This window comes from Halichoeres trimaculatus, unplaced genomic scaffold (genome assembly GCF_033239565.1).
Source record: "Halichoeres trimaculatus isolate MK-OKI-2021-1 unplaced genomic scaffold, fHalTri1.1 fHalTri1_scaffold_5, whole genome shotgun sequence".
NCBI lineage: Eukaryota > Metazoa > Chordata > Actinopteri > Labriformes > Labridae > Halichoeres > Halichoeres trimaculatus.
Genome location: NW_027437183.1, coordinates 38,931,997 through 38,958,425, shown reverse-complemented (window position 1 = coordinate 38,958,425; position 26,429 = coordinate 38,931,997). Strand labels below are relative to the sequence as shown.

The 26,429-nt window shown below is 40.1% G+C and overlaps 1 protein-coding gene and 1 long non-coding RNA gene across 2 annotated transcripts in view; one reads left to right on the top strand and one right to left on the bottom strand.

Moving 5' to 3' along the window:
- cacna1ba (calcium channel, voltage-dependent, N type, alpha 1B subunit, a) overlaps positions 1 to 20,814 on the top strand; it is a 387,106-nt gene extending 366,292 nt beyond the window's left edge. The window contains exons 48-49 of the mRNA XM_074671044.1: positions 5,376 to 5,593; positions 13,024 to 20,814. Coding sequence (XP_074527145.1) covers positions 5,376 to 5,593; positions 13,024 to 13,572 — 767 coding nt within the window. The 3' untranslated portion in view covers positions 13,573 to 20,814. The remainder of the gene's footprint in view (positions 1 to 5,375; positions 5,594 to 13,023) is intronic.
- Positions 7,344 to 10,467, bottom strand: LOC141790894 (uncharacterized). Its single transcript, XR_012598288.1, has 3 exons — positions 10,385 to 10,467; positions 8,245 to 8,288; positions 7,344 to 7,424 (listed from the first exon to the last, which is right to left on the bottom strand). It is a non-coding gene; the product is annotated as an uncharacterized LOC141790894 (long non-coding RNA).
- Positions 20,815 to 26,429: the final 5,615 nt, after the last annotated feature.

The window sequence follows — 26,429 nt, the reverse complement described above, 5'->3', positions numbered from 1 at the left end:
CACCTCCTCCTCCTCAGCTCGAGGGAAATCATCAAGCCCTACACTAGTTAGCATTGACATGCTACAGGCTGCTAACAGCTAATTTCGCATGTAAACAATGCAGCCATGGTTACATGTAGGATCTCCAGACAAACACAGGAGAAAAGTAGTAAAAAATACCGCCGAAGCCACAAAAAGTTTGGTGTCCGTGACCGACAATGAACCATACAAAGTGATGATCCACTCCAGACACAAAGACGACTAAAAAGAGACGAAAAAAACACAAGAAACGGACAAAGACGAGAGAGCTGCTGCAACAGGCAGCTACCCGGGTAGCGCCTAGCAACCGTATATATATATATATATATATATATATAAGTTTTTATTAGCATATGCTAATTAATGAAGAGAGGTTTATAAAGAATTTGCACTCACCTTAAGCATTTGTTAAATGTCACTTTGTCATCAAGTAAAGGAACAGATTCACCAAAGTCCTCTGCTAACGTTATTTTCTGCTTACACAACCAGCGAAGAAGCGATGAGTGAAATTCTTACACACAGAGGGGGTAAGTGGGTAATTAGTATCAAGATTTCTATTGCAAAAACGGACAGTCTCTATGTTGCAGATTTTTTGCCAGTAGCATATGGAATTAGATTTGTGTCAAAAAGAATCAAACAAAAATATTTAAATTGTACTTTTTTTGTTTTTACAAATTTAAGAGATATAATCTAACTTAAGCAAAAAAATGTATGAATTTCAATCAAGATATTTGTGTAATTGTGTAAATTATTAGACTTTTACTTTTCTTATCACTAGTTATTTTGTTATCAGTTATGTCTTTTTTTCTCACTGATCAGACTTTTGTTCTCAATGTCAGCGTTTTCGTTTGCGCTGCCTGACTGTTTGATTGCTATTTTTGGCACAAACTTCTCGAGTGGGTGGGCTTTGTGTGGAATGCGTTCTCATTGGCTGGATAGTTTTTGAGTGACACCCCTTGCCCTGGATATTGCTCTGTGCGGCTGATTTCTGAATTCTTGATGAATTCTATTCAATTGGACTGATGAATTGCATCGTGACATTAGGAAGAAAGGTGGCCACAGCAGTAACTATTCTTACCAAGTAGCCGAAAACAAATGCTAATTGTACGTTATCCGACGTCCCGTTTATTCACCAATAGGTTACAGCTTTTCCAGCAGAGAGATTCGTGGCCTGCGTCGCTCAGAATGACACTGAATCTGAATGCTTGATTAAACCCACCAGAGTGAAGCCCTGGAACAGGTGTTGAGCCAAGGTAGCTACCCCCGCCAGGATTCCTACCCCCTTCATGGAGACGTGCCTGCGCTGGGTGACGACTGCGGCAAATACAACAAATTAGGACCTGTCTATGCTCACAAACCACGGTGACAGACGCGTATGGAATTATAGCATTAATATAGAGTATGTGAGGAAAAAAAACACTTGAGTGTAGGACACAGACTGGGCTTAATATAAGGGGGGTAGAAATTCTGGCAGGCCAAGGCTGCTAGGAAACCTACCCCTCAGCTAACTTTTGAAAGAAAAAAGGAAAGTTTCAATCTCCTCCAGAGTTATTAGGCATTAATGTGAATTATCTGAGGAATAAAACACTTTGGTGTAGGACACAGACTGGGTTTATATGAGGGGGGTAGAAATCATGGCAGGTCGAGCCAATATTCACATGAGAAATCCTTAAATCCATATTTTATATGCGTCCGTAGATGCTAGTGAGTGTAAGCGCGCTCCAAAGTTACTTTTGTGGTGCAAACGCGCTTCTGTGCAAACGCTGGCGAGCCCTATTAAATCCATATAATGCTTTAATTCCATACGCGTCTGTCACTGTGGTTTGTGAGCGTAGACGGGTCCCAATTGGTTGTTGTATTCGCTTTATTCATCACCCAGCGCAGGCGCATCTCTGCGGAGGGGGTAGGAATCCTGGCGGGGGTAGCTACCTTGGCACAACACCGGGACTGTCCTAACTTATTTGTAGCGCAGCGTTCCCCCAGTGGATCTCATCTAGCATCTTACGGCTAACTAGCCCATGCCAAGAATCCCTCTAACTTCGGAGGGTTGCAGGTTCAAGCCCAGCTCTGGGCGACACATGGCGATGTGTCCTTGGGCAAGACACTTAACCCCAAGTTACTCCCACTGCTGCGTCAGTGGTGTGTGAATGGGTATGAAAGGGCGTGACTGTGTTAGATGTACTGATGGATAGCTATCATAGTAAAGATTGGATCCATCAGTGTGTGAATGTGAGTGCAAATGGGTGAGGATGGGTAAGTGTGACCTGTGGTGTAAAGCAGCTTTGAGTGGTCCATGACTAGAAAAGCGCAATATAAGCTCAAGTCCATTTACCATATAAAATGTTTACTTCAAGAACAGACATCATGTATGATAGATGCTTACACTTAAATCAAAAAATGCTGAACTTCTTTATCGTGCACCATTAGTTTTTCCCTCCGCACAAACCATCCAAAGGGTCTCACCCGCCGCACAGAACAACATCTGGGGCAAGGGGTGTCACCCCAAAACTATCCAGCCAATGAGAACGCATTCCACACAAAGCCCACCCACTCGAGAAGTTTGTGCCAAAAATAGCAATCAAACAGTCAGGCAGCGCAAACGAAAACGCTGACATTGAGAACGAAAGTCTGATCAGTGAGAAAAAAAGACATCTGTTAACGAAATAACTAATGATAAGAAAAGTAAAAGTCTAATAATTTACACAATTACACAAATATTATCACAATTACACAAATATCTTGATTGCAATTAATACATTTTTTTGCTTAAGTTAGATTATATCTATTAAATTTGTAAATATTTTTTGCAAATTTAAATTTTTTTTGTTTGATTCTTTTTGACACAAATCTAATTCCATATGCTACTGGTAAAAAATATGCAAGATAAGGACTGCCCATTTTTGCAATAGAAATCTTGATACAAATTACCCACTTAGATCTGATTATGGAAATTCCACCTAAAACAACATGCATATATTCAAATGAGTATATCTCCAAAAATTATGATGTGAAACCTCCCCTGGACTTTGGTCCAAGCAAAATTGGTGGTCTCAGTCCTGACCAAATGGGACCATGGATTGGTTCATGCCCAGTGTAAAAGCATTATTTAAAAAGGTTCGGACCTAGGACATTACAACATGGACCACCTAAAAAAAGAAAAACTATCACCAAAGCAAAAAGAACAGTGGAAGCACACGGAGAGAAGGGGAGACAAAATGTCTGATAAATATTTGGTCAGATGATATTATAAGGGACCAACTCCAGAAGGTACACAAAGATACTGAAACTTTCCAATTGTTCTCTGAGAGAATAAAAGAGAGAAAGTACAAGAGGACAAGAGAAGTTGGTCGACTGTCGGTCAAGTTACCAATTAATTTAAACTACAGACACGCAAAGCACAAAGTTGATGATGATATCACGTAGGTTTGTCTGTAGGTCCATTTGCAATAATGACAGTGTGAACCCATAACAGACCAAACCAAATGTAACACAACAGGAACTATGATCCAAACCATGATCCAGACCCCAATCCAAACTTTTAGGTGTGAAAACGGCCTTTGTCTCATCAGAGCAGAGGATTTTCTTTCTCCTGGTCTGGGTCCTTCAGGGGTCTTTAGGCAGAGTCCAGGTGGGCTGCTATGAACCTTTCATTGATGAGTGGCGTCCTCTGACCACTCTACCATACAGGCCCGATTTTTGGATTGCTGTTGAGACGGTTGTCCTTCTGGAAGGTTCTCCTCTCGCCACAGAGGACCTATGGAGCTCTAACAGAGTGATCATCAGGTTCTCGGTCACTACCCAGACTAAGGCCCTTCTCCCCTGATGGCTCAGTTTAGACCAGGGGGTCCAGTTCTAGGAATAGTCCTGGTGGATCTGAACTTCTTCCATTCAAAGATGATGGAGGCCACTGGGCTCATTGGGACCTTCAAAGCAGTAGAAATGTTCTTGGACCCTTCCCAGATTTTTGCCTGGAGACAATCCTGTCACTGAGGTCTACAGACAGTTCCTCTGACTTTGTGCTTGGTTTGTGCTCTGACATGCTCAGTCACCTGTGAGACCTTATATAGGCAGGTGTGTGCCTTTCCAAATCAGGTCCAATCAACTGAATTTACAGCATGTAGACTCACAATAATAGTATTGTATTTTGAGGTCAGCTTGATAAAAGTTTTGCACTTAAGTAACTAGAAAAGATTTAGAATAGAATTCAAGGTTCTTTTATCAGTCTAAAAATCTCTTAAAGGTCTTGCTCCTTTATATCAGATTTACTTTTATCATTTAAGCCAAGTAGGGCTCTCAGGTCTCTAGGTAGTCGAAAAACTTCCTGATATCCATTCTTTATTGATGGTTTAAATAAAGACTTCTTGTGTCTTGCTTTACTCCTGAGTCCATGACAAGAAGATAGACTCAGTCCTTTTGACTGTCTGTCCAATAACAAGGAAGAAGAGACGGATAAAGCCTGCCCACCGCTCCTAGCTTAGCTCAAACGCTGGGAGTCAATATGAAAGTTTAGCCTGTCTCTGCCTCATCAGATAAACTCTTCAGCACTCCAAACGATCTTGTGTGCCCTTTGTGAGTCGTTTTTACCTCATTAGTTAAGCTAGCTTCTACTATCAAAGTGTTCTCCTTCCACTACTAAACAGAGGCTTTGTTTCGTAACTTTAGTTGTCCTAGTACCGGGATGGTTTTCTCGAGAGATGGGACGTTCTCGAATGAGCCGACTCTTTTGAGCAGCGCTTTTCAGTGAACAAAAAGTACTGATTCTGTGTCAGCCCTTTGTTTGCAGGCCATTACTGAATACAAATTGCCTGCACATTTCAGAACGAACAGCTCACTCATAACTGTGAATCGATTCTCACCGTTCATTTGAAGAAGGTATTAAAAACACTCGACTCGTTCGTGATTTCACATCTCCCGCGAAAACCACAGCGCGTAATAAGTACAATGTTGAAATTAACTCAAATCAATGAGGGGGCTTAGTAAGATTTTAGGGGGGGCTTCAGCCCCTCAAATTAGGTCTAATGACGCCACTGATCTGAAGGAGGCTCAGAGAAAACAGGATGAACCTGAGCTCAGTTTGACTTTTCTTTTCTTATTGTCACTGGTCACATGTTGGGGTGTTGTGTTTAAAGTTGAGGAAAAAATGAATTGGACGTTGGAATGAAGGCTGTCACTATAAAAGTGAAGCACTGGGGGAACTTTCCGGATGAACAGTATTGTTAGTTGATGAGTAAAAACAAAAGTAACTTGATAAACTCATACACCAAAATACAACAATAAACCAAAGCTCCAACATAAAAAGACCTTTATCGTTTTAACACAGTGACTCAGCATTTCACCCTCATCATCCTCCTCTACAGGAGCTCCAGGAGACCAAGCGTCTGATCCAGCTGCCTCGAGAGAGCAAGCTCACAACCGAGGTCGCTCCCACGAGAGGAAACACCACCACTCCTCCACCAATAAGCAGCGCTACTACTCCTGCGACCGCTACTGCAGCCGGGAACACTGCCACACCAAGTCTGCCACGGCCAGCTGTGCCGCCTCCCCCATCGAGGGCCAGGACACCAGCAACAAGCAGGTGGGAGGGTGCGGGCAGGTACACTGTAAAACCCGATAAGTTAACTGAACTAAGGAAATTTGTTGAAACTGATTACATAAAAAAGAATTAAGTTATGCTAACTCAGGTTTGTAAGTTAAAATAACAAGGCTGTTCTGAGTAACACTAACTTAATTTAACAAGTAGGGATAACTTTTTTTATTGAGTAACTTTGTATGTTTTATTTAAGTTTAGATAACAAAGAGGGTTTAAGTACTATCAACTGAAATGTTTTGTTTAGCGTCACCACACTTGTTTATGTAAATCCAACTTATTATTTTTTATTTCAACTAACCTATGCTAACTCACCTATAGTTAAAAGATTTCAGTCAGTCAAAATCAAAAAAAGCATGTGCAGTACTTTGAAACTGATTACATAATTTTTTTTAAGTTGCTGTAACTCAAAACACACCTCACTTACACAAACTGTGAGTAAACACAAAAAGCTCAAATGCAAGTCATTTTATTAAATGACTGAAACATTACCAACCAACACTTAAAAAACAATGTTCAGCAAACCAGTCACAGTTACTTCAAAACTTGGTTGTTTTTTTAATTCACACAACCTCTCTTACTCTCACACTTGCAGGTAAAAAAACCAAACCAAACCAAAACAAAAACATATTAACATATAAAACACTAGTTCAGTAATTACAGAGACACATAGTTAATCAAAAAAAAAGAGCTGCATAATGACCCTTGGGCACTTTTAACACTAAAGAAGTAGCAACTTCTGCAAAATTATTGAGCTCGTTTGCTTCATATCTTGACTCAACAAACACGCCTAAAACAGTAAGGAGTTCAACTTAAAATTGAACAGCAATATTTTCAAACCACATAATAAAGACTTAGTACACAGACTTCTGGGAAGTAACAGTCAAATTTGTTGAACTTTCGTGGTTCAAATTGAAATCAATTAGTTGACAAAATGTCACTATTAGGGCTCAAGACCCCAGGCTTTGACTCTCCATCCTCCAGGTCCATCAAGAATTTGTTTCAAGTCAGATGTATGGGTGAAGTCCATTGTGTATCTCAGAGCAGTACATATATCAGTCCAAAAAGCACAACGTACCCTTCAGCCAGTCTCAGAAAGTGGCAGCTATGTTGTCCTCGAGCACAGCAGCAACCTTATCAGGGCAGAAGACCTCAGTATCTGTTGAACTGGAAGTGACTGAGAGGAGCCTCACTGGTAATTCATCGACCTGTAGTCCATCTGGCTGTGACACCTAGAGAAAATAACAGAACTGTTATAAAATGAACACCAAAGAAACATAACATGGTTGCCTGAGAGCAAAAGTGTACCCCTAACAAACATTGAATCCAGAAACATAAATCCAGAGTACTCCTAATACAGCTTTGTAGTAAGGGCATGGGGGACAGCAACATGTTGAGCATTGACATCAACTTGTTCTGGGGCAATGAGAAAGCATCCTTAGGTTTAGATTCTTGATAGGGAAGGCATACAGCTACTGATCAAAGGAAATACCTCACAATGGTTGCAGTCCGGCTGGGTGATGCTTACCAGTTTTCACATGACAAAGTGAAGAGTAATAAAACAATGTTGGTCAATAATTGTGTCATCATTCAGCCCTGCTGTAGTATAAAGTCATAGGATCTCCAACAGAGGTTCATCAAAACTCAAAGTTCCACTGTCAACATGCACAAAGTAGAAAAATCCCTCACCTGGAGGTCATAGGAGCTGGAGAGCCTAAGACTCCTGCCTCTTCTCTGTGCAAGCAGCTTTCTTCCCCCCACTAACTCTGAAGACGAAGAGCTGCAGTCTTCAGATTGATGTTTGTGATTCTGTGACACACTGAATAAGTCAAAATAAATAGGAAAAAAACCATGTAGCTGTAAAGAAAGGATAACTTACAATGTAAAACGCACAATGTGACATAAAATGGACATTCCATCATCTCATGTTGTTTTTAATGTATTCTTAAATTACTGGATACAAGTTTGACTTTTTACTTTTCACTCATTTTCACTAGTCACAACTATTTCATTATGTAAATTTGTTTCATAAGTTTTCAACAAATTTAGTCACTGACATGTACTGTGGCCAGGTGTCAATTTGCAAACTCCACAACATGACTGCCCACAGAACAACACGAATGCAAGCGCAAGGTCAGTTATCCCAACAGACACAGAAGCTGTGAAAGTAAGTAAATGATTGTTTTCTTTTTTAACTCCAGCTATGATAAATGTAGCTATAAGGCTAAAATCATGACATGACAAATTCATAATGCTAAATATAAGATGACACACTACTGGTTAATATAGAAATATAAGTGCCACGAAGCAGATCACAAGGTGGGACCCCTACAGGCTACATTTATTAGCTGAAGTTAAAAAAGAAAACAATGCTTTACTTATTGTCATAACTGTTCTGTGTCCATTGGAAAAACTGATCTCTTTTAACTTCATTTGTGGCTGCACTTCCGTTGTGTTGTGGCGCTTGCTATTAGAAATCTAAACACAGGGGAATAGCAATTCTGACTTACAAAGTTTGGAATTACATGGCAGTAAACATGATTTGGATTAAATTTGCTGCAGCACATGAGATTTCGAATGACAGCCACTGTGCAAAAAGGGATATTTTACACACTCTATAGACATAATGAACTCAATACCTGACTGGAGACTCCTTGCATCAGTCCGTTGCTTCCATTTGAAACTATACAACAAAAGAATTGTAAAATTAGAAAGCAGTTAAATTTGAAAAAAAAATTTCCAATAAAATGTCTTTTCAGAGAAGGTGTTCATTGCAAATGAGAGTTAAAAATAAGTCAAAAAACCTGAAGTATGTTTGGAGAAAATCATCTCTCGGGGCAGAGAAATGTCCCTGCTTGCTCTTTTTAAAATCTTAACTGTTTAAATTTATTGAATGAACAACTAAAATATACACAGAGGGGCTCTGTAAACTCTGGGCTTAAAAACTGTTACTTCTAAACCAGGCATATTTTAACATACTAGTTATTCTTAAAACTGTTCAATAACACCTGTTAGATTTGGTAAGTCTCACTGCGCACAGTGTCATGGCGGACATATTGCCACACAGTCTGCTTAATTTTACTCACCATCTGAAAATGCAGCACAAATACAACAAGGAGACAAACCCCTGGAATCTGCATCAGAACCTGTCCTGAGAGACGCTAAGAACAACTGTAGCGGCCGGTCATTAACCCTTAAGTGTCTGGAAATGAATTAGTGGCCTGATTCAAACCTAACATTTTAAAACTAAGTAAAGATTTCCACCTTTATGTGTCAAAAAAATATTAAATCTCAATTCCCCGAGCAGCTGTTTAAAATGTTCTGACATGTATGGGGCAAACATTAAGAGAGTAAAGTAATCAAATTGGTATGAAAATGATTTTTGTTCACACACGAAGTAACTTCAGACATAGGAGATGTACTTAATACAGGAAATTATGGAACCCCAAAAGATTCATAATTAAATAAATAAAAACAACATTTTGAAATAAATACCATTTTGATGAAATAACAGGCAAGCATATAATAAAGCAATTAAATTGTGAAATAAGGCAATGTTATTATGAAAGATGTTTTATTATCCTTTAATATCCAATTATTATAATTAAATATTACACAATGATCATTTAAACAATTTCATACTTTTTTAAATAATTTTTTTTTTTTAATAATTTTCCAAGCTTTTATAAAAAAACGTTTTTAACAAAGTCCATTTTAATTTAATAATGTCCTTTTCCACAATGGCCTTTTTTATTTCATAATGTCTTTTTTCATCAGATTACCTTACCATTACCTTTTATTCATTTTCCAAGGTTTTATAAAATAAAAAAAAAAAAGTTTTTTTACAAAGTCAATTTTATTTCAAAATGTTCTTTTTCACAACGGCTTTGTTATTTCATAATTTCGTTTTTCAGCATAATATCTTGGTCTGTCAATCAAAGCTTAAAGGCGGAGCCAGTGCAGTAATTGGCTGATCCTATACGCAGATGTTACACTTATGAAATGATGGGCCAGGTCATCTCTGATGCAACACATTTAATTATGCTGTAAAGCAAAACAAAACACATTAACAGAAGGACTCGGTGCATTCGTTCGGTCTCAGTAATACTGACTTCTTCTGCTTCTTCACGACAGCTACAGAAATACATTGTTCCAGTCTCTTACTCTCTGCAACTGAACATCTTTTTAACTTAAATTCATGAAAGATAAAGATAATGACATATTTTCAATATCATGTACCTGAATGAACTGTGTTTATTTATTAATATCATGTACCTGAATGAACTGTATTTATTTATTAATATCATGTACCTGAATTTAACATGAAGCAGGTCTCTTTGCTCAGACTAACAAAATTACATACTGCTACTTTAATTCAACACTCACAGATTCGCGCTCTTATAGGACCACACTTCTGCTTCACCCAGCTCTACCAGGCATACAAACACACAGACACATCCACACTACCACACATGCGCCTCGTCCGCAGACACGTGTACACACCCTGACCATTAACATCTTGAACATGTATAAACCTGGATAATTACTATTCTAAAAAGTAAATGGGCCTGTTTCTCTCTCCGGTTCATTACCGCGATCGCAGCGGACGGCAAATCCGCCATTTTACAGCCTAGCTTAGCAGTCGCGGCACAGAGTCATACACAAAACCAAACAAACTCACTCCAAATCGTCACTTCAGTCACACATTTTAAGGCACTTAACCTGTAACCTGAACTACTATTCTCTGTCATTTAGATGTTGTCTGTATCCCAACCTTACCTGTAAAGCAAAACAAAACACATTACATGAGGACTCGGTGCATTCGTTGGGTCTCAGTAATACTGACTTCTTCTGCTTCTTCACGACAGCTACTGATGCGGCACCTAAAGCACCGAGCGCCCTCTGCTGGTGAAACATTATAATCTAAGAATACAGACGTTAACAGTAGTCTTGTGTGACCTTAAAAAATGAAATGGGGGCAACTATTTCAGTACTTTTGTCACCATTATAGTGCCACACAGACATTGCAGCAGCACTTGCAACATCGATTCAAATGTGAAGACGCTAAGTCAGGAAAAGCTTACAAACTAGGAGAGCATGCTACACTTCAGAAAGAACGGCTGCAGAACTGAAGACAGTTTCCGAGTTGCTCAGGGAAGTTGCAAATCGGTTGGACAGCAGCAGAAGACCTGAGCCTGAGAGAGGACTGCAGCAGCAGCAGCGTGTTTTCAATGAGGTGGTGTCTGGAAGTTCACTAAACAACAGCCCAGCAACGACGCTACCAAATGCTAGCACAGGTCCCACCCTCTAGCTTTGATTGACAGACCAAGTCATTCGGGTCATTATAAAATCTTGGAAAATGATTTATATATATATATATATATATATATATATATATATATATATATATATATATATATATATATATATATATATATATATATAAATATATTATTTTAAAAAGTATGAAATTGTTAAAACAATCATCATGAAATATTTTATCATAATAATTTGATATTGAAGAATAATAAAACATATTTCATAATAACATTGCCTTATTTCACAATTAAATGGCCATATTATGTATTTGTCTGTTATTTATCGAAATGGTATTTATTTCAAAATGTTGTTTTTATTTATTTAATTATGAATCTTTTGGGGTTCCATTGGGAAAAACATAAAATAGTGTTGAATTGTTGAAAAAGAAGATTTTACTTACCAGAAAAGTCCGCCTTTGGACAACATTAAGGCCGCAGCGGTCAGTGTGCCAGCACAGCAGAGACGGATAACGAAAAATATAGAATAGAATAGAATAGAATAGAATAGAATAGAATAGAATAGAATAGAATAGAATAGAATAGAAAATACTTTATTTATCCCCGAGGGGAAATTCAGGAGTCACCGCAGCATTTAAGAAAACAAAAGTAAGAAAGAGTAAAGAAAGTGCAAAAATGTCCATAAGAAATTAGATGACGACATCCCGTCCACCACTCGTCCACCACTCTCCAGCCCAGCCAGTCTCCACCTCCACAGGGTCCAGGACTGAGCCTCCCCAGCAGTCTGTTCAGTCTCTGTCTCCTGGATTCTGTCTGCTCACAGCAGGTGAAGCTCCTCCAATGTGGCGCCAGCGTCCGATGTCAGCTCTGTCAGCCACGTCCGTGAACAGCACGATGCCGCTGGGTTAGCACAGCTAGCTCGTCCACCCCTTGGAGCTAGATCCCACGTTCCCAACAACGATGGATGGAAGGACAGGTCCACGTCGTCACCTCCCAGCTCACATCAGAGAACCAGCACGTCGTCCTCACCTCCTCCTCCTCAGCTCGAGGGAAATCATTAAGCCCTACACTAGTTAGCATTGACATGCTACAGGCTGCTAACAGCTAATTTTGCATGTAAACAATGCAGCCATGGTTACATGTAGGATCTCCAGACAAACACAGGAGAAAAGTAGTCAAAAATACCGCCGAAGCCACAAAAAGTTTGGTGTCCGTGACCGACAATGAACCATACAAAGTGATGATCCACTCCAAATACAAAGATTACGAAAAAGAGACAAAAAAATTACAAGAAACGGACAAAGACGAGAGAGCTGCTGCAACAGGCAGCTACTTGGGTAGCGCCTAGCGCTAAATATCTCTCATACCTGCGCAGGAAATCTAACTCGCAGCCTTTGTAGGGTCCAACAAACGACAAAAACTACAACGGCGAAAAAAACATAATAATTTATCTACCAACAACGTTCTCAAGTTCTCTCTGCGAGTTTCCAACGGTCTAGCTCTCTGATGCGATGAGCAAAGATTGCGGATTTCTGAGACAGGTTCGCTGAGAGCACATCCGTGAGTGACCGTGACGTCACTGAAAGTGAAAGTAAAATGAATTAAATAATTTAAGTACATTGACCAAAAATACTTAAAGTGATTGAGTAATATTTACTTAAAAATAAAATCTCGTTCTAGCAACTCAAACAAATAGAGGTCAAATAGCCTTTTTGAAAATATGAGTTGATGGAACTCAACTTTTTTATCAAGCTTTTACTGTTGGGTCTTACAGTGTAGAAGAAGAAGAGAGCGCCTTAACAAGTGTTGGTGTGTAGCTTGGAGTTGGTCTGAGGGTGTGTGGTATCTCCGGGGCTTTGTGACAGAGTATGAGAGTGACCTCTTTGCATGTTCTTTCTGCTTCTTTCTCTCCTGTCGGCTTCAGAGCAGCCTCTCATGGCCTTTCACTTTTTTTCCCACTTTCTCTTTCATCATTTTCAAACCATCTGGTCCTCTATGTGTTCTGTTTGTCTCTGTCCTCTTACCATCTCCTATCATATTTCCTTTCTCTGTGGCCTTGTTTCCTTTCCTTTCTCCTCTCCTCTCTCTCATGCTTCCCTCATCATTCTATTGTTTCAAATTGCTTGTCCACTTTTCATCTAGGGCAGTGGCTGGGTTAAAGGCAGCCCAGTGGCTCTGAGCTCCAATTCTAGCACGCCAAGTCGCGGACGCCGGCAGCTCCCACAGACCCCCCTCACCCCACGACCCAGGGTGGCCTACAAGACTGCCAATTCTACCCCCGTGCCCTTTGTGTCCAGCCAGGCCTCTCTGAGTCCGGGCAAACTGAGCCGTGGCCTGTCGGAGCACAACGCCCTCCGCCACAGCGGCTCCCGTTACTTCCCCTGCCCCGTCACTCGAATCAGTTCCGAGCCCTTCCTATGCCGGGGCCAAAGCGAGGTCCTGGACAGCCTCTACAGCAGCCTCCGGGACCAGCTGGACGTCTTCCAGGATGCGGGGTCATTGTCACCCAGCCCCCACTCTGGGCGCTCCTCTCGGACCGCACTGCCTTGTACGATGGGAGCCCTGCTTTCCGCTCAGCAGCAGAACCTCGGGGTGCCCAACGGGTATCACTTCAGCTTCGGGGGCAGCAGCAGCAGCCCGGGTTCTGGCGGCAGGTCACCCAGGTATTACCATGAGGCAGAGGAGGACTAATGGTGCTAGCATGGCTTTAAACCAATCTTTTTAATGCATTTTTGAGGAATTGTGATGAGTTTTATCATCTTCTTTAAAGGCTTTAGTTTAATCATCACTGTGTGTGTTTATGCTGTATTTGAACCCTAACTTTAAGAGTTAACGTGAGGAGAACATCTCACAGGGAAGAGTCACAAACATCTGGATGTGAACATTAACAGTTTCTTTGTCTCTGGGCATGTAGCATGATGGGACAGAGAAGTGGACCTGGTTTCCACAGTTGCTCAGTTTGCTTTGTTTTCATGGTTGTGTACCCGCCACTGTACTGACTCTTAAACCTCTGAGTGAGAAAAACCAGACCATTTGATGAGATTAGAGAATAACCTGAAGTAGAAGTGGACTCCAGAGAAATCTCTGCCAGACTAAGTGTCAACAGAAGTCCACTCAGTGGTCACTGAAAATCACCCCAGTGAACACGAGCTGGCACTGAAATGTTCATAAAGTCAGTCCATTGCTGTGTGCCTGCAGCTGTAGGTCAGCAAAGAAATCCAGCAAACTTGTGTGAAGTACTTCTTTCCTGCCAGTAGGGGGCAGCAGAACAAGCTGTTAACAGCACAGTGAAATATTTTCCCTTTTGTCAAGTTTAGAAAATAATCAGTTTAGTAAACAATATGTTTTTACCGCTGCTTACAGTGTACAGAGTTTCCTCCATAACTATCCTTAAACATTGGTCGGTAAACAGAAGAGTCTAGATGTATAGCAGGTTTTATAAACAAGTCTGTAAACTTTGCTCACTGTAACTCCCTATAGGGACCCCAAACTATCCAGTTCTAGACTTTCTTTCCAGACAGAAATCTTTTTGCTAATCTAATAACTTCAAGGAATGATTTAGAAAATTTGATGAGCTTCCAGCATAACTCACTCATTGTCCGGAGTCTGGAATCTGGCTTGAGTAGACCAAAAAAGTCTTCAGTGTGATTTCATCTTTCATTCTAAAGCAATCCACTGCTGAAAAAATAAAAATAATGCTTTTGTTCTCTGTCTCCCCCACAGACAAAGCCTGCTTAAATCTTATTAGACTAACTATTGGACTGTCACAGACCCCTGCGGGTATGATTCATGGAGATATCTATAAAGAAAATATTCCTACACTGCAAAAATAGTGTTTATGTATTATTTTGATTAAGAACATCTTTTTAGACTCAATATGAGCCACATCCACATTCCAGGTCTAGAAAAATGTTTTGTTTTAAGTTGATAAAAGACAAAAATGACCTCTGGTTTGTTTGTAAACAGTGAAAAAAAAATCTGTCAGCATGGCAGGAAAAGAAAATGCTTCTCGGTTTTCTTGAAAGAAGAAAAATGTCTTGATAAAAGAAACTGAAAAAGTACATCCTTATACCCCACTGACTGATTATTTACTCTGTTATTTATTTTCTCTTTTAGGTCTCCTTTAGCTGTTAAATATTCTTAAAGACATATTTCTGGACTTATTAGTGAATAATATGACATGAGATGAGATAAGATTTTAACATTATTGTTGTTACTAATAAGCTAGTAAAGGGTAATACAGTGAAGTTTGGCAGCTTACCAGAAGTTCAGTGGGCAGAAAGTGCAACACACAGAAAGGTTGCATAATGAGTTATGAGGAATTTGGCTCAAATCAACACTGATAAAACTTTTTTTATTTTATTTTATTTTTTTAATAATAATAAGACATAAACACCTCTTTAGATTGCAGTTTCAGCAGTGTTGCATGTCAGAGGGACACCAAACAGGCTCACAGCATCAGCTGCAGCTGCAGCTTTAAGGGCTGTTCAGTAGACATTTGTCTTCCATGTACCCTGTAAATAACAGGGGGTTGTGTCTCTAAGAAAAATAAGAAAAAGCTGTTTGGGAGTCAGTATGGGTGCGTGAGCAGAGGCTGGATACATGGACTGAAACACAACATGAATTGGTTTGGCATCAAACAGCCGTGTCTTCTTTAGTTTAGTACTCTACCATTCCATAAAGATGCCTAATCCTTTACTACATTCCCTGTGTGTGGCTCAAACAGATGACTCGCTGTCCAACAGACAGCCATGATTGTTTACTTTCTTTCAGGTTTGGAGGCAGGAGCGATGCATGGTGGCGACTGTCCTGGTTTCTATAAATGTTCCTTGTAGATGTTCTCTTTTCATTGTGTGCATTGTTTTGTATGACATAAAAAAGAAAACTAAGGTGTGTTTTTCTGTGAACTGCTTACAGTTTGCCATTGTTTCAGGTCCAATGTTTCTTACAGACTTCTTTGCGATGTTTTAAAACAAAGTGCCTCTCCTTTTAGATATACTGTAGAAAAAAAAAAGATGCAAAGTCAACTGTTTTCTAATGCAGCCACTCTGGAGTAGATGTGCATTCTGTTTGTAGCTTTGCAGGAGAACATGTACAGAAAGCCTTATCTGCAAGCAGAGGATTGATACCTATAGAACACTTCAAATGAAATGACCTCATGACATGTTTCTTTTTTTTTGATAACCATAGAATCATGCCATGGTCTGGGAGCAACAATCAACTTTGTGAAATGCTGTGCGAACCTTTAAAAGCTGCATAAATATATCAACCTAGTAACATTAACGCCAGTATCACAATCTGCATGTTTAGATGGTCGCCAACCTGTGGGACCCCTCTGTAGAGTTTCTTCTTTTCTATCTCTTGTGGACGGGGGGGGGGGTTAGAGGATGAGCACTTCCTAAACCAGGACCCAGAGTAGCAAAGAGTGATCCAGTCCGAGTCACACGAGGCTCTGCAAGTGTGTGTGTGTGTGTGCCTGCTTTTGGAGAAATACTTTTTACATTCCTTTCTCATTATGTTTGTCATTTCTTTTTGTTTTTTGTTTCTTGAAAGAAAAAAAGAAGGAGTGGTCATGCCAGGATATGTCTATCTGCTCATGAAGCGTGAAGCTCTGCTACTGGAATGAAACAGCAAGAGCGTGAACATTTTTTTTTCCCTCAAAACTGGGTGTTGAAATGAAAAACATGACTGTTTGATTTTTAACATTGGTTGTATAAAAGATGGACAACATGACAGCTCCTCAAAAATTTAAGGAAAAGTCCTTAAAGCTCATCTGACTGTTTGCAGTGTCAGTAATGAAGCCCCTCCATTCAAGCAAATAAAACATGGGTCGGACTCATAGACTGTATAAAACATGAACGTAGTCTCCTTGATGTTATCCGTTTGTTTCTAAAACGGTAAATGAAGCACATCGGCTATTGTGGCCATATTGGTTGTGGCAAGGGCTTCGTGTACAGCTACTGGGCGCCTGTTGGTCACATGACCCTGAGCTGTGCCTCTGATTGGGTGATCTTGCAATCTTAATATCCTCTGAACAGCGGAGTTAGAAAAAAATTCACCCCCCCCGTACTGTGTGTGCCAATAGTAAAATTAGCCACTCAGACAGAAGACATTTTTTTGAACCAGACTGTAAATAGGTTCATTTCTGATTTAAAACAGCTTTTTTGGCTTGGTGTGTATGTGACTTCAAGCACTTCCAGAGCCAGCCTCAAGCGGACACTGGAGAAACAGCAGATTTTAGCACTTCCGCAATGTCTTATATTCTTGGACCAGAGGTTGCCCCATGGTCAAACTTTAAAACTAAAATTTATGTCACTCCAGTATTTCTTTAACACTGTCACTTCAAACCTAACACAAAAAGTAAGGTCATTTGTGTTTGTTACAATGTGTTTGAGTGATAAATCTTAAACTATTAGAAAGCTAGTCTATTTTCCTTAGACATGAAGCCACATAAGTGAGGAAGATGTATTTGTGGGATGAGCAGCATCACACCCACAAAAGATATGCTAAATCTCCTCTGCCGATGCCAAACAGATTATTCTGCTGTAGCTACTGACCCTTGTTTAAGCCTTTGGTACCCCAGGTGCTATTTTTAAATCCATACTAATTTTCTGACTAACAGGTCTTCTGATGAGTGGGCCTTCTGATTTTCTGACTAACAAGCTTTCTGACCAAAGGGTCCCTTGACAAGTGGGGTCTTTCGTTTTTTGTCTAATGCGCCTTCTGGTTGTCTGACTAACAGGCCTTCTGACAATAAGGTAAATAAGCTTTGACATATCTATAAGTTTGTGATGTGGTTAGACGTCATACTGGCAGCTCCATCAGTTAGTGCAGACTTTAACAAAAAGAACATGATGTGAGTCCCCATCACCAGTTTATTTTGACACCAGATGTATACAAAAGAGCAGGATCTTTGCGTCCATCTTGCATACAGTCAGTGGTTTGAAGTGAAAACTCACAAGTCTACAACTTCTGCACCCAGACACACACTGTATACTTTGAAGGTTTTCGAAGTTTAAGGTATATCTAGCATATCCAAATACCGCACTACTCTGCAGCCAAACATTGTTTTTCTTCAGGATCCTAAAGTTTGCATCAAAATTTTAAAAAAGAGAAGAGTGCATTATGAGCTGTGTCCCAATTTCACACCATGTACGAGCTCTATGCAGGTTTTTGCAGATGTAGCGTGTTTGCACTTGACAAAAACATACAACATTATGCAGAAAGATGTCATACAAACTACATGTCTCTCAGTCGAGGGCAAAGCAATGTACAAGTTGCTCCTTTTTTCGAGGGCTGCAACACATTTTGTTCAGGATAGCTTTTGTAGATAAGATGTGTCAATTACCAAAGTTTGTTTGTGAACCACGTTTTTTAGGAACCTTTTCTGTATGATAGTTCAACTTTTTATTTCACAGCAGGCTGAGTGGCTCCTCGCTGCTGAAAGCTGAACTCAACGACCTGTAGAAGATATTTTGCACTAGTACATTTGATTCCTTTTGTGAGGTTAGAAAAGCAGTGTTTTTCCAGCTCCACACTTTCTTTAGCATTTCTTTTGTACAAAAATGTTAAGTACACTGATGTCTATATTATCTGCAAAATATTTTAATGCTGGATTCTTAGGTTGCTGTCATCCATGGTGTCTGAGTTTTAAAATAAATTTGACTCTGGTTCTTCAGAATAGAGGAGCATTCTGGTAGAACAGCGGCCTGTATCTGCAACAGTGAAAATACCAGCAGAGAGGAGCTGTGTGTAGGTGGCACTGTTTCAGAGGGGGTTTGTGAATCTTTGGCATCTGTCGGCACTTTTTTTTTTTTAAGATAACCTAATATATCAAAACATCATATCTCTTGTACATTGTAAACTATAGGTATGTTGTCCAGACTTGGGACACAGCTGATATATGGGCTCACACACACATGTACACAGTGTTTTTTAAGAGCACATTTTTAGACATGTAGAAATTCACTTTAAAAATAAATACCACCAAGAAGAAAGGTGAGAGAAATTCAACCTTTTAAGACTGAACTTATTTCCTCTAATAGGTTTCAGGTTGGTGAATCTGACAAACTGCAATCATTGCCTGCCTCTCTCCTGATCAGAAATTTAAAGGTTGAAACAAAGCAAAATCGAGAGGAGCATGGGGCCATTTTAGAAGACTGATGACATATTTGGAAACTGTTTGTCTGTTCTTGATACCATATATCAGTTTTTTTTTTCTTTTTTTTTTTTCTTTTTTTTGTTTTTTTTGCTTGGAAGCAACCCGGTTGACATTAACGCTTTAGACCGACTCCTCTTTTTTTTCCTGATGCCTTTGTTTTGCTGTTTTGATGTCAAAAGCGCTTTTATTTTGAAAGGATCTAGAAGGTACTTGTAGAGCTATTGTGAGTAAATTCAAACAAGTTAAGACTGATGATCAGTATCCACAGAACTTCTTTATTTTTTTAAATCCACAGTTTAAACAGCTAATGTAAGGATCAGACCCGCCTCAGGCTAACAGTGGTACTACAGAGGAGACTGATGAGTCATGGGTTACCTCACAAGTTGTCACACCTGTGGGTTTTAACCTGAATATCCATGTCCCTCCACATTTTCACAGTGTGTCCTACAAATGTTAAAACTGTGAGTAATAAATTTCAGATCTGAGAAAACAAGAGTGCAGTAACCAGGGGCTGCCGCTAAGACTCCATACTGTCATTTTGCCCTCTGATTTTCTGACAAACATTCCTTCTGAATTATGGGCCTTTTAATTTTCTGGCTTATGGGCCTTCTGACTAACAGGCCTTCTGACTAACAGGCCTTCTGACTAACAGGCCTTCTTGACTTTCTGACTAATAGGCCCTCTGACTAACAGGCTTTCTGACTACCAGTCCTTCTCAATTTCTGACTAATGGGCCTTCTGATTTTCTGACTACTGGGCCTTCTGAATCATGGGCTTTTAAGTTTTCTGGTTTAAGGGCCTTCCGACTAACAGGCCCTCTGGCAAACATGCCTTCTGATTATCTGGCTAACAGGCTTTCGAACTAACAGTCCCTCTCATTTTCTGACTAAAAAGCCTTCAGGTTTTCTGACTATAGGGCCTTCTCATTTTATGACTTTAAAACAAGCTCTGATCTTTTGGCATCAAATGCTGAAGCACAGCTTGGCAAAAGGTGTGGGGGTATGAGGTTTCAGACATAGCCAGGATAAAATGTGTTTGAAAATCATCATTTTAAATTAAAACACCCAAGTATGTTTTAATTGGTCTTTAAAAAGTGTAACTACCCTTTAAAAGATAAAATTGGAGGACATATCTATAAATTCTTGTCACTAGCAGTCCTGTGGACAAGTATCTGTTCATGGTCAGATCATAAACTATACACTGTCATTGATTAATGAAGAGGTCCTACTGGCCCACGACAGACCTGAAGCCTCACTGGCCTCCAGTTTAGTGTGAATGGAGGCTGATACGATCATGTTGTTTGTTAAGTGCAGTTTGCTGGGTTCATATCACTTTTCCTTTTCTTGATGTTGCTTCATTGTTTTGTTGTTGCAGAGCAGCAGTTTGCAGCATTAGATGGCTTTACAACCGTTTGCAGGCAGAGAGACGTTTGTGGGTGATTGTAAACCTTGAGCTGTTTGTTCTGAGCATCAGGGGGCACTCTTCTTCACCATGACACACACACACACACACACATACACACACACACACAGAGAGAGAGAGAGAGAGAGAGAAAGAGAGAGAGAGAGAGAGAGAGAGAGTCACAAGGGCCAGACACAAGCTGGAGATGTGAAAGTGGGGCTATGCAATAAGACAAACCCATTTCTCCATCCGTTCTGTAGTTTTACATGCTGGTCTCTCCACACTTAGGCTCCAGCATGATTGTGACCAAATGTTTTACTGAAAACACAAGAAGAGGAAAAGAAATAAAAAAATAAAATAAAATAATAAAAAGGCACAAAGTGTAGACAAGAAACAGATTATTTAGAAGTACAGCAACTTTATATGTATATCTGCATGCAGAACATTTACCCAGGAAAACCAGTGGCTCAAAGTGGAGGAGGGATTTATCTCTATCAGGAGTTCAGTGTTTTCTTCTTTTAAAAAGAGCAACACTTATTTTTCTTATTTTCAGAGATTATGTTTTCTGTTCTGGCAAAAAATCAAAAAAATACCTTTACCTTCTTCAACTATGCGGCCTCTGTATTGCATTTTGTACCTGTGTTCAGGGCTGGACCTATCTGCTACCAGACATTACAAGTGATCAGATCTCTTTATCTGCCAACCATGGGCAGTGTGGACGTGGCTTTTTCTTGACGGAATAAAGACATTAGCATGTTCTAACAATGTACGTGCATGTAGAAACGTAGTACTTTTAGATACCACGTGCTCTTTTGTTGTTAGTTTTTTATGTTTGATATCAAGAGTGGGGTTTGCTGAACAGACAGATTTCTATTCTAACAGTATTGGACATTGTTGAGGGTTCCCCCACTGTGCAGCAGAGTTGGAACATTCCTTTTTTGGGGTTTTGGGGTTTTGGGATTCAGTGAAATGTTTGTTTGCCTGATTTTATCTTTTTTTTGGCCAGACTTTGAACTCTGCAGTTGTTTCTACATTTTGTATGAAGCAAAGCTCATTGAAATAAAAATGAATGAAATCAAACTGAACGATTCAGTGTTTAAATGTCTCACACTGACTGCTCACAGCAGTCTCCTGGTTATTTGTTTGCTCAGGATGTTAACTCCACTGTTTTTCTCTCATTTGATGTCTTTGGTCTGGATCAGTTCAGTCTCTGTTCGTCTATAGATCACACAGCTGTCACAGTTTTTGGGTCTGTCTGAGGTAAGGGGGGGATGCTGGCAGGCTTAACGTCTGTTTGGACAAAGGTTTGCATGTGTCACTTTTTTTAAAAGGACTCAAGCCTCATAAAAGTGCAAAAAAAACATAAAAATAAACTAAAAAAAAAACCCTTACGTCACCCCCCTTCCTGTTTTAATGCACCACACACTATAATTGAATGCACGACATATTTATATATATGTACATATATATATATATATATATATATATATATATATATATATATATATATATATATATATATATATATATATATATATATATATATATATATGACCAGACTCTAAATCATGGAGCCCTGACAGCTGATGGGTAGAAAAGAATAGGATGTCAAACTGGCAGTTTATGTTTCCATCTGATTCGATGAATATTGAGTTTAACAAAATGTTAAATCATGATTTTATTTAGTGTTGTTAATCATAAATACCCTCTGCACAAAAAATAAAAATACTGTATTTAAAAAACTTTTTTACAGCTCCAGAAAGCCACTACAAAGGAGTCGCAGGTTGCAGATCCCTGCCATAGTCTGTCTGATAAATGGAGGTTGTCCCTTTATGTCTGCTGCTCCACACTTATAGGAACTGACGATTGCGTCACACAACCATCTACAGGTGTTATTCTGCTGTTCACTGATTCACCATCAAGACTGAAACTGTTACACATATCACAACAGAATAGTGACACACTTACTAAAAGATGTTAAACTAAGGTAATGGCTGTTTTACAGGTGATTAAAAAATACAGGCAGAGGTGTCAAAAAACAAGTGACAAAAGACAGAGTGAGCAGCTATTCAAACACAAAAACAAACTTATCTTTACTCAGGGACAGGACACACTTACATTTTACACTTTATCCTCCACCTGTTGTTTTTCCTTCATGTGTCTTTGCAGCAGATCCCCTGATCCTGTTTGCATTTTTTACAGTCTACTGTTGGCAGGTATGACCATGTTTGTGACTGATCAGGTGCTGCAAGCTTAGTTCCCTAATGTGAATGTGCTGGTAAAAACAAAGAATGTTGATTTTGAACAGATAAGTAATAGATAGAGGAGGTGTAGAGACAAACCCACTTTTCTTCGCGTTTGTTCTGCTTTTTAAATGGACTTCTTCGCTGGGGTCTCACTGGGCCTGAAATAACAATAATAAGAGATGATATGGCCGAAACTGTATTTGAAGAGGGTACACAAACCAAAAAAGTTTGATAACCCCTGCCATAGATAAAAATCCAAAGATCTGTCTGTCCCTGTGGGTCGCCTGTGCAGAAAGGGTTCAAACCAATCATTAAGTCAGTGAGAAGATTCACACACGTAGGACTTTTAAATGTCTGAGGTTACTTTGACTAACACCAGCTGACAAACCAACATCTTTTTACAACTGCGACTCAGTCTGAGCAGAACAGTGCCTCGAACATATTAAAGTGCTACATAAGGGACAATGTCAAAGTGATGGACAATGAAATAAAAGCATAAACAAAATCCTTATTGATCCTTTATTAAATGCTTTGGTAGCACTTTAGATTACGGCCCACGTCTTACAGTGTAGTTTCTGTGCTACCATTTGTTTTTATGGGATATAATGGGACATCCTCTCCCCGGAGCGCTACATGAAGCAACGTGTTTCAGTGATGACAGCATCAGCTGATCACCTCTGGATCATCTGTCAGTCAGCTCTAACAGCTGTTTGTGTGTCTGCACATGTGCGCTGTAATAACTCTGATCAAACAGAAACAGTAACAGAGCTTTGTCTGTTCCTTTAACCAGTTTAACAAACACGTTACCATGAAGAAAACCTGCTCTCTGTTTATTCTGTGAGCAGTTTAGAAGCTCATGGATCACTGTACTGGTAAAATGCGTAATTGTTAGATTATTTATGAATTATTCAGCCTTTAAATAGAGCGTTATCTGATCATGACCCTGGAAACTTATTAACTTGATTGATCTAGTTTATTGTGTCTCAGGAAAATATTATTTATTAGATTCCAGTATTAATCCCCTGTTATATTGATTTGATGATGGTCGAGTTCAGTATTTTGGGCTTTAAACTTACAACTAACACTTTTTAATCCCAGATTTATGACCCGTTTCTGAACCATCCTCAGTGCCTGTTTTCAGGTCGTCTTTTCTCTCTCAAATGCTGTAGTGTTTGTGAAGTTTCATGTAGAGAAGTCTGAGCTGCTGCAGCATGCAATCAGAGAGTGATATTCCATATAGGGGCGTGTCGGTCAGTGAAAAGACTTCCGCAAAGCCGGCTCTCATGTTCCCTCGATCATAGCTCCTCCGGTCAGTCTCCTCCCTCCTCTCTCCGCTCTCCTCCGAGCACAATTATTGCTTTGGGACAGTCTTCAAAATGGCAACTCAGAAAGTACGGAGCCGCAGAGGAGAGAGGAGAGAGGAGGCTTCAGTTTATTGCTTTGAGATGCACCCAAGGTTTAGAAAGATGAAGTTGATGTGGAAGCGCTGAAAGTTGCTGTTCACTAAGAATCTGAATTAGGAAGACCAAAAACCATGCACACACCAAGCCAAAACAACAGACTTTTACAACATTGACAAACATATTTACAGCTCGGGTCATAACTTTACTACCGGCACCCCAGCCAACATGCACCTGTGGGCCCAATGTGGCCTAACAGTGGGCTTTATGGGAGATAGCTGCGCATGGGCTTGAAGTGGGCTAAGTGTATGGGCCCCATAAGGGACACATGCGGGATTAATGGGCACGGGCTGAAACTGGTTTGACTGTGGGCGATCTATATGGGTTATGCAACCTGAGTCCCACATGATAAGTCCATTTGGGCTAAGTGTAGAATAGAATAGAATAGAATAGAATAGAATAGAATAGAATAGAATAGAATAGAATAGAATAGAATAGAACAGAAAATACTTTATCCCCGAGGGGAAATTCAGGAGTTACAGCAGCAATCAAAAAAACAAAAGTAAGAAAGTGTATAGAAAGTGCAAAAAGGTCCACAGGAAAATAGATGACGACAGCCCGTCCACCACTCTCCAGCCCAGCCAGTCTCCACCTCCACAGGGTCCAGGACTGAGCCTCCCCAGCTTTTCAGTCTCTGTCTCCTGGATCCAATCCAATGTGGCGCCGATGTCAGCTCCGTCAGCCACGTCCATGAACAGCACGATGCCACTCTGTCCTCCGGCAACCCCTCTGCCGCTGGGCTAGCACGGCTAGCTCGTCCATCCCACCGGAGATAGATCCCACGTTCCCAACAACGATGGATGGAAGGACAGGTCCACGTCGTCACCTCCCAGCTCACACCCAAGAACCAGCACATCGTCCTCACCTCCTCCTCCTCACCTTGAGGGAAATCATCAAGCCTAGTTAGCATTGACATGCTACAGGCTGCTAACAGCTAATTTCACATGTAAACAATGCAGCCATGGTTACAGCCATGGTTACGTAGGATCTCCAGACAAACACAGGAGAAAAGTAGTAAAAATATCACTGAAGACACAAAAAGTTTGGTGTCCATGACCAACAAATGAGCCATACAAAGTCCACTCCAAATACAACGATGACAAAATAAGAGACAAAAAAAAAATTACAAGAAACGGAAAAAGTAGAGAGAGCTGCTGCAACAGGCAGCTACTTGGGCAGCGCCTAGCAATGAAAAAAGGGGTATATATGGGGCTTATATGGGAGCTCTATAGACCCATTTACTGTTTACGTGCGTCCTGGCAACGGAAGTATGGCGGGTAGCAGTAGCTTGTCAACCTATGTGGGTGCATTATCGATAAAAGATTGCGAAGGATACTTTAAAAAGCTCACTTTAACAAATGGCAAGAGGCTCCCAGATCCCTGTACACTTACCGAATGGGACTATGATGTTACTAAGTGGCCCAATATTCAGTGGCCTGATATTTACTTATATTTAATTGAGCGTGTACACAAGAGAGAAGCTGCGAGCATACAAATCTTTGGATGCCTATGATTACGTGATTTGTGGACATGTACAGGAGGTGAAATACAAAGACATTGACGAAGAGTTTTGTGTTTTGATGTCTGAAATCCTGCCCAGCCAAAGGCAAGGGCAGAAGACTACCATGTATGAGGACTGTTTTTTAAAAAATGTCTTTTTACATTACAGTCTTGGATCCTGCTGTAGCCATGCAGCTGCGATACTATTCAAAATAGAGCTCTGTGTTAGAGTGGGAAGGATGGAGAAAGAGGCAGTTACTTTGAGGTGTGTGCATGTGGAAACAGAGTAGAAAAGAAGTCAAGCCAGCTCCACTGAGGGATATAAGCTTCCACAAGCCAAAGACTCTAGCCAGGAAGTTTCCAGCAGCTTCAGACACAGCTCAGAAGAACACCAAGACACCTTGAAGCATGTATTAGTTCAGAGGTTAGAGATGATTCATATTTATTACAGTGCAACTTTTAGGGCTCTAGACTAGCCAGGAGCACAGTTCAGCGTTTCAGTGTTCATGCAGTCTCAAAATTTAGGGACAAAATATATCCCATTTAGGGGCAGTCTGGAACCATACTTTTGAATGTTCTCCTCATTTGTTAAAATGTGGACATATTGCAACCAAGTAACTATCTTTTTGTTTCTTTACTATCAGTGCTGACAGATGAGGACATCCTGGAACTGCAGGTTGTGGCACCAGATGCTGCCATACTGACAAGTCTGGAGAACAGTGATACAGACACTGCATCATCTGACAATGATTAAGAAGAGCATCCAGACTTACCTGAGCC